Here is a 15,025-nt window from a genome sequence, read left to right on the forward strand (position 1 = left end):
GTTTCCCAGGTCATTAAAGTGTAAGACTATGTCTTGTAGCATTACTACATTCACATATCCTTAAAAATAAAAGTCGAACTAGAGGGAAAGGATAAGTAGCCAAAACGACATACAACGAGATCCCATGGGACACAGCAACAGGTGTCCCAACCAATCAGATCATTATCACATCATTTTCTAACCTTTGTTATAAAGTAGATTTTGAATCTGCTATTAGTTTAACGTGCACAGTATTCACCGCCCGCTCAGAATTGCACTCGCTAATAGGCTCGGCTTTCCAAAAAAAGGAAAAAAGAAAGAAAGCCAACTTTTAATCCTCCTTAAATCAGCAGAACCTGGTCAGCTCTGTTTCCCTTCAGAGTTTTTTAGGTAGAACACAGAAGTCCATCATGTTTTCAGGACCTGCTGAAACACCGAAAACAAATCCCTCTGGGAAACACAGGCCCCAGATAATTTGCCTTTCCTGCCCCGGAGTGGAGCTCACTTTGCCTGTTTATGAGCCTACATGGTGAAAAACTGAAAGCCTGTCCCTTTAGGTCAGCATAATTACACCCTCCACATTTCCACCACTAGCTTTCCATTAAGGTGGTGACTCACCATGCCCGGCTCACTCTGGCCTAGAATGTGCTAGCAGCTGAGAGCTAATTACCACACACAGGATGACAAGAATGGTAGATAGTAGGTGTTATTTGGCTGACTCACAAGCTAACTAGCTCGCCTGCTGCTGCTAACTACTTATTACAAGTGGAGCCTTTGTTTTAGACATTTCGTGCGGAGATTACTTATCTGGGCTTTTTTTTTTCTTTCGGTCTTTTGTTATTTAAAATAGGGTCGTTTATTTTTTTAAATAAAGATGACGCAATGCATGAACACAATCTGAGATATGTGGGTCACACGGAATCTTTCTAGCAAACGGGATGAATAATTCTGACGTGCACGCGTCCTCGCCACGTGGTAAGATATTGTACTTTCTCTTAAAGAACGTGCGCTGAACATGAAATGTGTTCTTTTTAAACCGTATCAGAGAACTATATAGATTTTTTTTTCTCAAATGTCCCCATCTTCTGAGCAACAGCCTGCTTATAGTGTGTAGCTCTTTCTCCATGTGGACCTACAGTACGTCCATGAAATCCTATGACTTAGATGTTTTTTTTAATAGTACAGTCACTAAAAAAAAGCACAAATCACAGAGTTTTCTTTTTTCTTCTTCTTTTTTTTATTTTAGGGAGGATTTAATTGAAATTGTATTTTGACAAATAACCATTTAATGGTGTAAAACAGGCTATTGTGTGAGTGTGTCTGGGAGTGTGCGATAAGAGTAACAGTGGAGGGGAAGCAATGACACTTCTTTTTCTAAAGACTGGAGAGAGAGAGAGAGAAGGGGCGGCTGGGATGGAGTGTGTGTGAGAGAGAGAGAGAGAGGGGGGATAATTTATAGGAATAGTAAGGAAAAAAAACTGAAGGAAAACACACATTTTTAACTTATTTAAACCCTCGCTAACACTCTCGCAGCTGCCTAGTGAGCTCTTGCCATTTTGTACACCGATGTGCGTTCTTGTGTCCGCCCTGTTAGGTGACGTAGCACGCTAGTCTTCTCATTTTAGGTATAACCCGAAACGCTTCTGTGAAGTTTGCTACGGCGGGAAAGAAACCGCCAGCGCCTGTGTGAGCGCGCTGCCGAGTTGTTGTTTTATCGGTGGCTAGCATGTGCTGCATGTGTTCACCATAGCAGAGCGGCTAATTCTAATCCTCACACGGGGCTTCCAGAGTGTTCTGTGTGAGCTCAGAGTAGCATGCTGGGCAAAATGGTGGTAATACTTTATTATATATCGTAATTGGGTGTTTTTCAAGCGGAAACAAACTGTGTATAAGAATGTGTTGAGTCGCAGCTTGTAAAGGTGATTATAACTGCTGCACTGCTAATATGAAGCCCGATGAGAAAATCGCCTTTTTGTAAGATTCTGGGTGTGCTGGGCGTAGCTTGGAAGCGTTTTTGAGTTGTTTCAGTAGACTTCAGTGTGTGTGTGTGTGTGTGTGTGTAAATGGCAGGAAGCCAGCATCATCAGTCTTATTAGGAGCGTGGATGAGTCACTCGCCTCCTCTCCTCGCCACATCATCTTGCAGTCGCTCTCCTTATAGATAGTTGGGTCAGAAGTGCACAGATGACACAGTTTGTTGTGTCTACATTTATGTATGTGGCTTTTACCTGAGAGAGAGAGCGAATATGCTCCCAGCCAAACATGACAACCACCTGCTGTACAAAGAGCCTGCGCTCGTATGCGCACTTGCACACAAGTCTGCATGATCGCAAGATGAATGAGGGAGCGTGACAGGCTGGGACGCTTTATTTATGGGGGTCTTTGGCTTTGAGTGCTGAGTGTTCAAATGGGCCGAGAGAGGCAGAGACCCAGGGAGGGAGAACATGTGCAGAGGGTAGGGGGAGAGCGCGAGGCTGCATTTGATAATTGGCTGAGAGATCGTCACCAGAATGAAATTATGCTAGTTAATCTCTCCTGAATTAATTACCTCAGGAGCAAGCCACAGTACATTCATTATTGCGGAAAGAGTATTGACCCTGCTGAAAGAGAAAAGCAGTCCATATCATACCCATAATGCCTACACAGCAAAATCGCCAGTGTTAAATTGACACTGTGAGTGTTAAATTTAACACTAGAAAAGTGTCTATATGTGTCCACTCTTTTGAGTGTTAAATTAACACTTTTCAAAGTGTTATATTTTTAACAACGAGCTAGTGTTATTTTAACACTGCACAGAGTTAAAAATTAACACTGAGTAACACTGACCAGTGTCAAAAATATTCTACACTGGTGTTAAGTGTTAAAAATTAACACCGAATAGTGTTGGTGGTACTTTACACTAGCCCTGGTGTTAAAAAATTCAACTCTGAATAGTGTTAATTTTCTAACACTAACACTAGTGTCAGTCAAATCATTAATACCACCAGATTACAATAAACTCCCATTAATCTCTGATATCTCTACTGCTACAATTAACCCCCAACATCCACCCATTACAAAGAAATACAAGACATTAACGTTCCAAAATACTTTGTATTCAGATACACCACAAGTAAACAAGTCATACAAAATTACAGTATGGGACAATGTACATTTTGTTATCAGTGCCATTTGAAAATTGCCTATCATAAGGTCTATAGTACACCAGATCATCTACAGAGATCAGTGCAAAGACATCTAATCCATCCTCAATAACAAATGCATTTAAGTGATCATTGAAATATACTGTTGAGACCTTACAAGTTAGAAGATAAGTATTGAAATCGCTAACAATTATACTGACAATCTTACTGAACAAAGGCATCTCATTTTCAACACCAGAACAAACATACATCCCAACTTGATATTCTGTACCATAACTTTTGACCCAGGAAGTTGTAGAAACAATAGAAGAAACATCAAACATTTTATTCAGTGCTTCACTGCCTTTTAAGCTGCTGGCCAAGACTTCATTAATGGGGCCGAACTGTAATCTTTTAAAATAAAAATTTTCAAAATGAAAGGCTAATTGATTCTGATGTTTTTTTACTAGTGTTTTTGTGATATTTTTAAAGTTCTTTACAGATCTTTTGAAGAAATTGTGCTTTGCTTCAAATCTCATGCACCACATATGTATGAGTGGCCCAATTTTTCTAATGCAGCGTGGGTAATGGATCATTAGGTGGTGCTTTGGAATCAAATTCCGTTCTGGAAAGAGAGATTTGAAAGCCTTGTGATGATCGGCAATCAGATGTTTCAAATAGCAAGTCATGCCATGAGTTATAATGGGTGAAAAAACAATGTTCACAATTTGAACTAACAAAAGTAGCAAGTTCCAATGTCCATCATTTCTGCAAACGATATCTCCAAAAATCAATGGGCTATTCCGCAAAAGACACCATGACTGCACAGCATTAAGCCCAAGATCTTTGCTGTTGTCATCCAGTTTTAGCCCACCTGGCCTGTTCCTTCTCTGTGCATATCCGTAGTTAAAGCTTATAATTCTCTGTGACAATGAATTCAAGGATATCAAAGAGGTCTTAATCAAGTACTGAAACACAAGCTTTAACTCATACTGCACCACTCCCTCTAGTAGATCATGCATTATGTCTACAGCATAGTTGTCTGAAATATGGAACAGCCGAAGTGAATTGAGTAAACAATTTCTTTTTACACCAAATGTTGAGGCCAAAGCAGGATTTTGTTGAATGGCACCACAGTGTTTGTAATGAAGTTCTTTGGAACGCAGTGTTAAGCCTACATGATCTTCACTAAAAACTGACTGCAACTCTGTCTTATCAGTTAAACAAAATCTACAACAATAGTTTGCACTAAATGATTCAACAAAACCAAAAATGCTATGTAAAGCCAAGTTGTCACCTGTAATCTGAAAAGCGAACCTCTCACAGGTGTGGCTGAAAAGGGCACTTGCATTCCTTCAGTCTCTAAAATCTTTAGATCATCAACAAGTGGCTTTAGGATAGGATCAAACCCATATTTTTTTAAGTCTTCTGAATGAAAAAGGGCTACAAGATGAATGTTCATCACCACAGAATTTAACTCTGGTGGCAAATTTCTCAAAACAAAATAAATACAACCAAGTTTGTGCACCCCCTTTTTTGAGCCTAAAGGATTAGCAGTTTCAAAATCGTCATAGTAGAGCTGGATCTGGAGAGCATGTTCTTGTTGTGAGAATAAACTGTGATTTTTGAAGTAGGAGCCGTCATTTAAATCTCTGTACAATCCCTCCATGTTTAGTTTTTTTTTCTGGAAACTGCTACAAAGTTCACTGTTTCGAAACATAGATGAAAGGGATCCCATGATAGGAACGTACATGAATTTATCATTGACAGGAACTTGCCTGTATGTCCCTGTTGTTCTATCTTTGCGTACATCAAAACGCACACCAAGAACATGCTCTATGGGTTCAACTATTTTCCATTTTTGCTCAAAATATCTTATCCTTTTAGATTCTGTGTTAAGACATGAAAATGGATTTTCAAGCTGATCAAAGCAATCCTCAACTTTTTCTAAGGTTTCTCTTGATGTATCAGTTGACAAACAGTCGACAACAGATTGTTTTGCATGTGCATGGATGTCATTAACCAGTTCCTCCAATGAACCAACTAAACACTGTACAGTACTTTCAGGAACTCCTGATGATTGTACTTGAGCAATAACAGAGCTGCACATGTTCAGTATTTGCCTTTTTTCAACTGGAACCGGTGTAGTTATTGTCATGGGATGAGCCACATTTACAGGCTGTGAAACAGAGGTTCCATCGTTAGGTACAGGCTCAAAATTGTTGATGACCTCAGAGTGAACGCAGTCTCCATGTGCTCGGAATAAGTGCCGCTTGTAACCAGAGTACGTGTGAAAGATAAATGAACATCCAGGCTCTCCACAGGTCAAACGTAAAAACTTTCCTGGGTACAAACCATGCTGGAACTTCAAATGTCTAAATAACACTGAGCAACTTGTGTGGTGTATCTTGCAAATGTAACAGATGAACATTTCCAGTCAAAGTGCTGAATAGTGGATATCTTTAAACCGTACAGTGAAGACTTCCTCTTGTTTCATTGACCCGAGGACTGTCCTTCACGCTGCCAACATCAATGCCATACACTTGATGGTCTGGATGAATGTGTAGAAGTTGTCCAATGCCTTATCAAAGGACACGGCAAATTAAAAAATGTGCCTTGAAAAGTTTTGCCTTGTCAAAACCTGCATCTCCCATCTGTGTCACACAGGGAATGACCTTTTGATCTAGGACAATGTAGAAACTTTGGGTAGAAACTTTGGATGATGTTCTTTCTTTCTCCAACCCACAGGACGAATGGCTGAGTGGGGCCAGCCTTAAGAAAAGCCTCTGTGCTACCTCCCACCTGAGGGAGAGAAAGAAACCAAGTGATTCACATTAAACAAAATTGATAATCTGATGTTGAGGCATTGCTGTTTGAAATTATGACAATATTAAAATGTTTCACTCCGCGCGCACAATTATTTTTGTTTCAATGTGTACATTTAGTTTTAATAGAAACAATGACATGTCAGTCCTGCAACACCAAGCTTGTCTGGGATAGATACATCTGCTGCAGGTTGGATCACCTTGCCATCTTAAAATATCAGCCGTTGATAATTTGCATCTGTTCTCATCAAAAGAGAAATATACAATTCTAAAAAGCATACCTTGATGAATTTCATTAGGTGGTGAGCAGCATCTGATGTGCTAATCTTTGAAGACGTCCTTCCCTTAGATGTTGGAGTGAAGTGAAGCAGCAAAAGATGGCAGCCGCCTCGCAGTCCCAAACTACAGAATAGAAATTAAGATCATCACAATTACTGTCATTTAAAGGACCACAGCAGTCATTTTTCCACGTTATGTAATACCATGATGACATTTTAGACACCTGATAATTTTTCTAATAAGGCAGTTTTCCAGCGCCTTGGTATAAAAATTCATTTCTAGAGACTTAAAATCTTCTGGCCACCAAGTGAAGTAGATATCGAGTCATAACAATAGTAAGATTATGTAACTTTTTTTGTGTTCAAACTACATTAAATGTCATTTCAGGTTTAACATGTTTGTAAGCTTGTTTTCATACCATACAGAAATGAGTGATATATTGTGTTGTGGGAATTAAGCAAATGCTGTAAAGGCATGCAAAATCTACCATTTCTAACTTACACTTACCAGCCTCGTTAGAGTAACGCTGTGCAGAAATGAGCAGCTCATCCAATTCTGTACTCTGGGACAGATTTTTGCAATCTTTGATGATCCTTGGCTTGAAGAATGTTGGCCACTTTGCAAGGAACTTACCAGACACTTCCTCCCCAAAAAACAGCATTGTGAAGTCTTGGTCAATCTTAAACACAAAGTGTAACAACAGAAACAACACATTAACAAGAAAACAAACAAAGGAACCACAAAGCAGTCATTAAATTATTTTATGCCTTACCAAGTCAGGTGTATCCAGAAATCTTGGGAAAAGGTCCAGGACAGTAGAAGCTATGGCAGGTTCTTGAACCACTTTTTGCCTATGTTGAAATGTCACCTTCATGTTGTCTTTGACATGTTTCATGTCAGTTGAGTGCCTCTTCCTTGCATTTATCACCTGACAACGGCCTCACATTTGAACACAAGTTGCGAAGAGTCTTGGGGCTGTCTTGAAAAGCTGACTTTGATTAGTTCATCTCTTCTCGGGAACCAGCATATCACCACCTGCCAAGAGTAAAATAAGGTCCAGCATATAACACCATTTCTTTGCAAAATATCTAGCATGTCTAGTCCCTTTAGACTGAGTTAAAATTAATTTTGTTAAGAAAAACATCCTTGATCCATTTTTTAAGTAGTACAAGCTGTGTAACATGACTGCAATACAGTATTCTCTCAACTATCACAGGGGTTAGTAGGAACCATATTTCTATTTTATTATTTTTTATATATTTTAAGCGATAAAAACCCTCCCCACAAATATTCCTGACAATGTAGCGTTTGGTTTGTTCGTTTTTAAATTTCAAATATTGTATAACAAGACAAAACTGCAAATATGAACGCATCCCCCCCTCTCCCTCTTAACTAATCGATGCCTTTAATTGAACTACCAAATTAACACAATGGTCCTCTCTTTCTGGTCAGACACTTTGCAGCACTTCTGCTGTAATTTTATTCATATTTAACAAAATAAAAATGCAGAAATAAGTGTACACATTAGTTTTTGACTCTCACTGAACTAACAAAGCCAATCCCTCCACATGTTTGTACTCTCTTGTTACCTCGGCCAGGTCCGCGGCTCTGAACCGTGGTAATGACACCTCTGGCCAATACGCTGGGTTGTCGGGCTTGTAGCTTTACTGTCAGCGAACACAGTGTACAGTCGAATCTTAACAGCTTTCTTACAACCAGGCACTCATTTTGGCGGCAGTGGTTATTATTATATTTACATGCTCTCTTCTTCCATTTCTCATCGGTAACAGCTCTTACTTTCTCCCTCTCTCGCGCTCAAACACACAACGGGAGGGGCAGTTCCACACGTTCTCCCCGCAGCACGGACTACACTACCCATGAGGGCCGGTAACACTCTGCCCTCATTGCCTTTATATTAAATCATTTTTGGCTAATGACAAAAAAAAGTCACTTTAAGGGCCAAATTGCATTATACTTCTTCACCTCACCTGACGTGGGCCGCAAGTGGCCTTTGGGCCACGAGTGGCCTCTGGGCCGCGAGTTTGAGACCACTGACCCTAAGGCTTTGGCAGTTTAATTCGAAAATAAATAAAAGGCATTTAATAAAAACTGTGAAATATATTAACATGTAATATTCATTACAGTCTGCCAATAGCCAGATTATGCTAAATGAATATTAGGAAAGAAACTGGTACTTTGCAGAGTTCTAGCTAGCAGTAGCCCAGCTTAACAAAAACAGTTAAAATTCAAATATGACACTTAAAGATGATGTATTTTGATATAAATACTATTTCTTTTACTAGTTATCATGTTACTTGTTCTAACATCAATCTAAAACTTAATATTTAACCGAATAAAACTTACCGCATCAGCAAGAAAAAATGGCGACCGAAGATTCTGGATTGCGAAGCTCCACAGGAAATGAAGGTGTGGTCTAATTTAACACCCACAGTGTTAAAATGCAGTAACGACTAAAATCTACACTTACACTTTTCAGGAATCAACTCCCGATGTGTTATTTTAACTCGATTAAGTGTTGAACTAACTCGGAACTCTGTTGAAATCTACTAACACTGAAAAATCAACACTGGCATTTTTGCTGTGTACTTGCGGCGTTATTGTAGTGCTTGTTAGCGTATAGACTGCAGGCTGCAAACATGAAATGGAAATGAAAGCGGTGATATCTTCTACCTGTCTATACGGTGACCCAGAAAAAAGATCCTCCCATAAGTTCTCGATGGCTTTGTGTGCATATCTTTTCAAATGTTTACGACACTGTTAACCGCAGAGGTTAGGTATCTAGGGAAATGAGGAAAAGGGAGGCCACAGCTCACTGCGAAACCTGATCAGAGCTTTATGCTCATGTCTGAATGTTTTCTCTCCCCTCTTACTGTCAGGTTTTCCTCCAGCTTGTCTTGCACCTCTCAAGGCAAGGTTTTGGTGGTGGTGAGGCAGAGGGTGATCCAGAATATTCCTTTAGTTGCTCTTCCCAGGTAGTAAATACTTCAAGAGGCACAGGGAGCTGCAGAATACACCTGCTGCCACATTCAACAGCTTTCCTCCAACCGGCCTACGAGCAGCACGGCTAAGGCAGAAAGATGTCGGTTATGAAGAAAAAGGCCACATGTGGGTCAAGTAGGCTCAGGAAGAGTGCCTGATTTGCATAAAAGTACTAATAACACTACTAATAACACTAATAGTCATTTGTAGAATGGTAATTACAGGATGGGAAATTTGTTATTTTATGCTCTTTCGATCCAAGCGGCCTCCCACTTGCAGGATTTTAACTGGGGGGTTAGATGCCACTGAGAGGGGTGAGAAAAAAAAACAAAAAGAAGTATCCGCTGTTGATGTTAATGCGGTCAATTAATGCCGCTGCCGCCGGCGGCGCACACCACGTCTCGGGTTCTCAAAGGTCATTACTCCCCAGGACTTCCCTTTTTGTTCTCGTTTTCCCCTGCGCCGCTGCTTATCTTCCATCCCTCCTTAATTGTCTGGCAAACATCTCAGCAAGAGAAAGACAAATATCGCTTTTTCCTGTGGATATTGTTCTGTCTGAACTCGCCGTCGCCGCGTTAATAATTTAGCACCTATTCCTTTTTCTCGCCGCGCCTCTCTCCCAGGAACATTTCCTCCCTCACCTTATTTTCTCCTTTTAGACCCTTCTCCCTCTTTCTTCTCTTTCTTTTTTTCTTTCCTTCTTTTTTTGCTCTCCATTTCCTCTCTTTTACCCCCTAACCTCCTTCTCTAACCCACCTTTGGTTGGATTATATCTGCAGCTAGGGCTGTCTACCCATCTGCCTTTGATGCTGAGGACCTCTCAGCTTCAAGGCAGTGCCACAGGGGCCCTGCAAAAAAAAAAGTGAGACCGCCAAACACGGAGAGACTCGCTCTGTGCCATAATTAGTCGGCAAGTTTTCAGCTAATTAAACGGGACCCTATTAGAGGCGCGAACGAGTAGAAAGAGGGAAACAAGAAAGACGACTGCTGAGCAACTGTGGGGGGAACGCTAGCACTCTTTGGTGTTGTTGTTTTTTTTAATGCTTGATCCCTAACTCGGGCTCATTTGTTCCACTTTTTCTTGTCTCCTCGTACCCCTTCACACTTGTCCCCCCTTCTTCTTTTTGCATTTTTCCTCACAGACACCAGAGCGTTTCCAAAAGCTGCTCCAACGACACCCGGCAACGTACGTCGTCACTGTGCGCCGTGATTGCAAAAATAGAAAAGTCGATACAGGGAGGGCCTTTCACCAGGGCTGCAGGGCAATCACATGTCCGTTTCTAGGCTAGACTCTGCTCTCACACACAGACACCTTCTTCAAGGCCCTGAAATCTTTCTCTTATCTCTTGTCTTAATCGAGAAATTGAAATCATGTGGACGGGCGTAAATGGCATTTGGGAGGTCATAGCCTTCCTTTTTTGCCTTCTTAATAAAGGAGAGTGAGACAGAAGCACATTAGGTTGAGTTAGAAGAGAGGTGAGTGGCGCCTTGCATCTGGCTGCACACAGGACCTCATTGTTTAGAGGAATAATCCGAAGCTTGAAACGGGCTAAATTAAGGCTTTGGATTGATGAGTTAATGTGCGCTTGCTAGAACAGACATGGAGTGGCATACCAGGAACTATTTACACTAGACCACATATTCTGTTTTATTCTTCTGGCCTTTCTTTATCCTCCTGCGATCTCCCCCCCTTTCCTGTCTTTGCTAATGTCCTCAATTCTTCCTCATCTCCCCCTTGTCTCCCCTACTCTCTTCTCCTCTGAACTGCTCTCTTTGGCAGTATGTTTGGCCTGTGACGGCCCAGAGGCAGCCATGCTGTCTTCTCCAGTCAGTCTGCTGTTTTTCCTTCTCCCATGCCCCGACCCTGCTATACTCAGCACACACACAAACACACACTCTCTATCACTCTCCTTTATTCTCTTTCTGCCTGTCCTTCGCTCTCTACATCATCCCTGTCTGCGTCTTCTCCCTCATGCCCTTCGCCTCCTTTTTCCGCTCCGACCCCTATCTGCTATCCAGCCAAGTGCAATGTCTGTCAAAGACACAGAGTAGACACACATACAAAGAGAAAAAGAAGAAAAAAATGCGTGCAGGCGCATCATCTCTATTTTATTTCCTCATTTTCCCTCCATCCCTTGCTTTGGCTTTTTGCGTTGAATCTGCTGGCCAGAAATGAGAAAGCCTCAGAGATTGTTGCAGAAAAAAAAGTGACCATCACATGAACTCGCTGACACGCTGTAGTGAAAACACGCAATACGCTACTCTGACATAAACAAAACAGAACAAATTTTAATCTGTAAAGTGTGTGCAAATGCCCGGACAGTCTGGCGCTCTGTTTTTTTTCTCTTTTTTTCTTTTTTTTTTTACTACCACTGCAACATCTTAGCAAGCGCTAAAGACACCGCATCAAATCGCTACTGTACCCAAGCAGCGTAGGCTCTTTGAAATACCCAAAGTGTAAGCTAGTCAGCTGATAGGGGTGGCTGACTAAAGAAAAGCCGCAGCTCGACGATTGGTGCAGCCGCTGGCCCACTTTCAGCCTGCTTCTTTTTTCCCTGCACAGCTGAAGGAGGTCTTCTTTTTATACCCCTTAAAAATGTGCGCGCAGCATGGGGCACTGACATCTCAGAGCGTCGCTTGTACTGAGGCATCTCGGCACTTTTGTTCCTCTTCTGGCTCTTGTCAATCCCCGAGTCATTATCGGCACTCCTCCCTTCATCCTTCAGAAGCCTCCTTTTGAGCGAATGTAAGTCGTGGCCATTATTAGCAGACCAGCCTCCACTCGGCTGAAAGTTCTTGTCTTCCAGCCATGTAGAGAGTGGGCATCCACACTAGTTTTCTAGCTCTGGATCCCCATATAAAAAAGCAACAACAATAAAATAAAAGGTCTGAGCCCTAGGGATGTGACCCAGGATGGAGAGGCCTCCTTGTTTGGCTCTCAGTGTCGCAGTAGGCTTTTTTAACACGCCAGATCTGACCCACTTGCATTGTGCCGTATGGTGGTCAGCAAGCGTGGGTGCGGAGGACGTTTGCGAATATTGTAGCAAAAAGCCAGCGACTCTGCTGTGTGGGCTCAAGGGCTTTTCCTTTGAAGATATTCTATACGACCTCATTTCTGAATTGGCTCTTGAAAGGGCCCCGTGTGTGTGTATGGAAAGCAGCACAGCGCGTCCTCTCCATTGAAACAAACTGGCAATAATTACACTATTTTATTTTTCAGCTTTCATTGTTCAGATTTACATCCTTAAGATTTCGAGTGAGTAGGAATCGAGCGGCCCAGCGTGGGCTCATAAGTGGGAAAATGAAGGAATAATGTTTCTTTCTCTTCTCGGTAAGATAAACAATCAACGTGATGCTAGATTTCATTTAGCACGGCCTCAGCCAGCAGGTGGAGGAACTACTCTCAGCTGAACCCGGCTCCGGCGCACTTATTTGTCCAAAGCTAAAGGACAGATGGATTTAAATGGTTTCATATTGATGGTCCAACCTCTGGGGGAGGTCACGCTCGTGAAGGGAGAAAGAGAGAAGAAGAAGGGAAAAAAAAGTATTTTTGCTTTGATGTAGCAGCCCAATTCATTAGCTCAGTCGGAAATGTCTTCATTTTTAGCAAGCCTGCAGAGTCAATGGACCATAGCTAGAAAATCAGCCTCCTTACAGCGTGCACAACACACTGAGCACTGGCTAACTACCTCAGCATCTCACTGCGCAGGGCGGCAGAGACGGTGCTGCTGAAGGTTGACTGCTTACCCACGAGAGCTGGAGGTAGCGAGTGGTCTTCCCTGCCCTGCTGTTTTTTTGTTTTTTTTGTGGAGTAGTTTGCCTGAATGTGAGTGAGGTGAGAATCCAGTTGGATGAGCATTCAGGAGCAGGGCCACGAAACGGGCCCCGAGAGAGCTGCTGTGCATTGTGGGTAGCTTAATGGCTCAATCCTATGTGTAAATGAGCGAGACAATCAGTACTTGGTGTCCACTTATCTCCTTGATAGCTGTGAGGCAGGGAAAAGGAAGGAAGGGAGGGAGGAAGAAAACACGGTGCCGATCTGAAGCAAAGGTTATCATTTGCATCACACATCAGCCGCCATTAACTGTGATTGCGCTCGCATCTATTTCACTTATTTTCCACGCCATTCTTCTAATTTCTTTAGCTGTTTACAAGTCATTAGGCGCGAATACTTGTATTGTGAGCCCTCAGACATGGAAAAATAACCCAAAGATTTGTTTTATTTGGTTATTTGAGTTTCTTATTGCCGAGCGGTGCTTACGCCCCTGAGGCTTTGTCTATATATTGACTAGCATTACACAGTTGACGCCGACATGAAAACAGACCGCAAACAGATCTTTAACAAAGATAAGCTTCCGAGAGCGTAGGAATGGCACTCTTGAAGTCCTATCAGATGCTTTGCTGTGAGGCAAATTTCATAGTGGAACAAGTGATTTGTTTGATGAGGCGAAAACCAAATCAGCAGGACTTTAGAAGACCCTCATTTCTGTGTTATCTGTCTCCCCTTTCTTTGCTGTCCTTGTCTCGGCTGCATTCTGTCCTCAGTCATGTGTCTGCTCTGCATAAAACTTTTTTGTGCCGCTGTCAGCGTGTCTTTTAGTTACAGTTTGAAGGCTGCTCAAGGTTTCTCTTGCAGTACATATAATATATATATATATATATATAAAATGCGTGACATAAAGGCATAACGATTGATTTCAAATTTTTTTTGTCTTTTACAGGAGAAAAAGAGCATTAAAAGTAAGCCATGGTCCAAACTCTTTTATTTTTCATTTCTGTTGTTGTTTTTCTTAAAGGTAAAGGCATGCTTGGCTTGGTTTGCACTCACCAACGCTTTTGCTTGATTTTTGGGTTTCCATACTTTCCATCAGGTCATGAATAAAAAGACATTAACACAGCATCTCTATAACACCGGCACTTGTGTTACCTTTGGCACTGTGTAGCGTCTAAGCATTCGGGATCCTCCTTTTCTTCCTTCCTTACGGTTTTGGTCTCATATTGAACCAATTCATTAGCTCTGCTTTGCATTTGGGTTAATATACTTCACAGAGTCTGACAGTAGCTATTGACAGAAGCATATCTGTCCAACCTGTTGTCCTGATTTAGCACTGTAAGCACATAATTTGCTTTCTACAATAATGCAGTAGACGTGGTTAATCTGAGGCCAGCGCCCTGCTAGGCAATTTGTTAAGACTCCTATTACGGAATTTAAGAGGATATCAGAGTGCTTGAGCCACGCAAAGCTATTAAGCTACTTAGATCAGAGCATGATTGCCGTCTGCCAATCACCAAAATAAGAAAACAGGCTCTTGTCGGTGCTCTCTTCTCCCAAAAATCCTCAGCCGCACGATTATTAGAGACACACCCAAGCACACTCCCACACAGAGCAGGCTTAATTTTGTATCTTTAAACACACCGAAAGTGTAAACTGACCTCTTCTCTTCTATCTTCATCACTGGTCCCCTCTCCTCCCTTCCCCTCTCCTCCCTTCCCCTCTCAGCACAAGCGCGTTTTGAAGCATGACATTATTTCAACTCTGATTCACGCCACAGTTTTTTTTTTTTTGTTTGGGGCTGTTGTCGTACCAGTGGAGTCTTCTCTGTTTTTTTTTGGTTTTACTTTTTTCTGTCATGTGGTATGGGTTCTGCATGAAAACGAGAACAACCTCTCTCCGTAAAAGCCTTATTGGACTCACTAGGGATGAAAAATTGGAACTCAGATTAGCTGTGGAAGTGGGTGCCTGGCAACCATCGTGACCAGTTTCTATTGTTTTCTACCTTCTTCATTAACATTCAGATGCGTTGATGACCTCATTAGGGAA

At 41.8% G+C, this 15,025-nt stretch overlaps 1 protein-coding gene and 1 long non-coding RNA gene across 7 annotated transcripts in view; one reads left to right on the forward strand and one right to left on the reverse strand.

The window, feature by feature from the left end:
- pcdh7b (protocadherin 7b) overlaps positions 1–15,025 on the forward strand; it is a 125,772-nt gene that overhangs the window by 106,085 nt on the left and 4,662 nt on the right. For 3 of the 6 annotated variants that reach the window (XM_085451173.1, XM_085451175.1, XM_085451176.1), the window contains one exon: positions 13,926–13,944. The exons of the other annotated variants lie outside the window; for them this stretch is intronic. In XM_085451173.1, the coding sequence (XP_085307299.1) occupies positions 13,926–13,944 (19 nt within the window). The remainder of the gene's footprint in view (positions 1–13,925; positions 13,945–15,025) is intronic. 6 annotated transcript variants of the gene reach the window in all.
- On the reverse strand, positions 3,052–8,848 carry LOC146714840 (uncharacterized). The gene is made up of 4 exons (XR_014918869.1): positions 8,569–8,848; positions 6,712–7,239; positions 6,207–6,327; positions 3,052–5,902 (listed from the first exon to the last, which is right to left on the reverse strand). It is a non-coding gene; the product is annotated as an uncharacterized LOC146714840 (long non-coding RNA).

This window comes from Copadichromis virginalis, linkage group LG3 (assembly GCF_057382275.1).
Source record: "Copadichromis virginalis isolate Kocher_CV1m ecotype Utaka linkage group LG3, C_Virginalis_male_GT1.1, whole genome shotgun sequence".
Lineage (NCBI taxonomy): Eukaryota > Metazoa > Chordata > Actinopteri > Cichliformes > Cichlidae > Copadichromis > Copadichromis virginalis.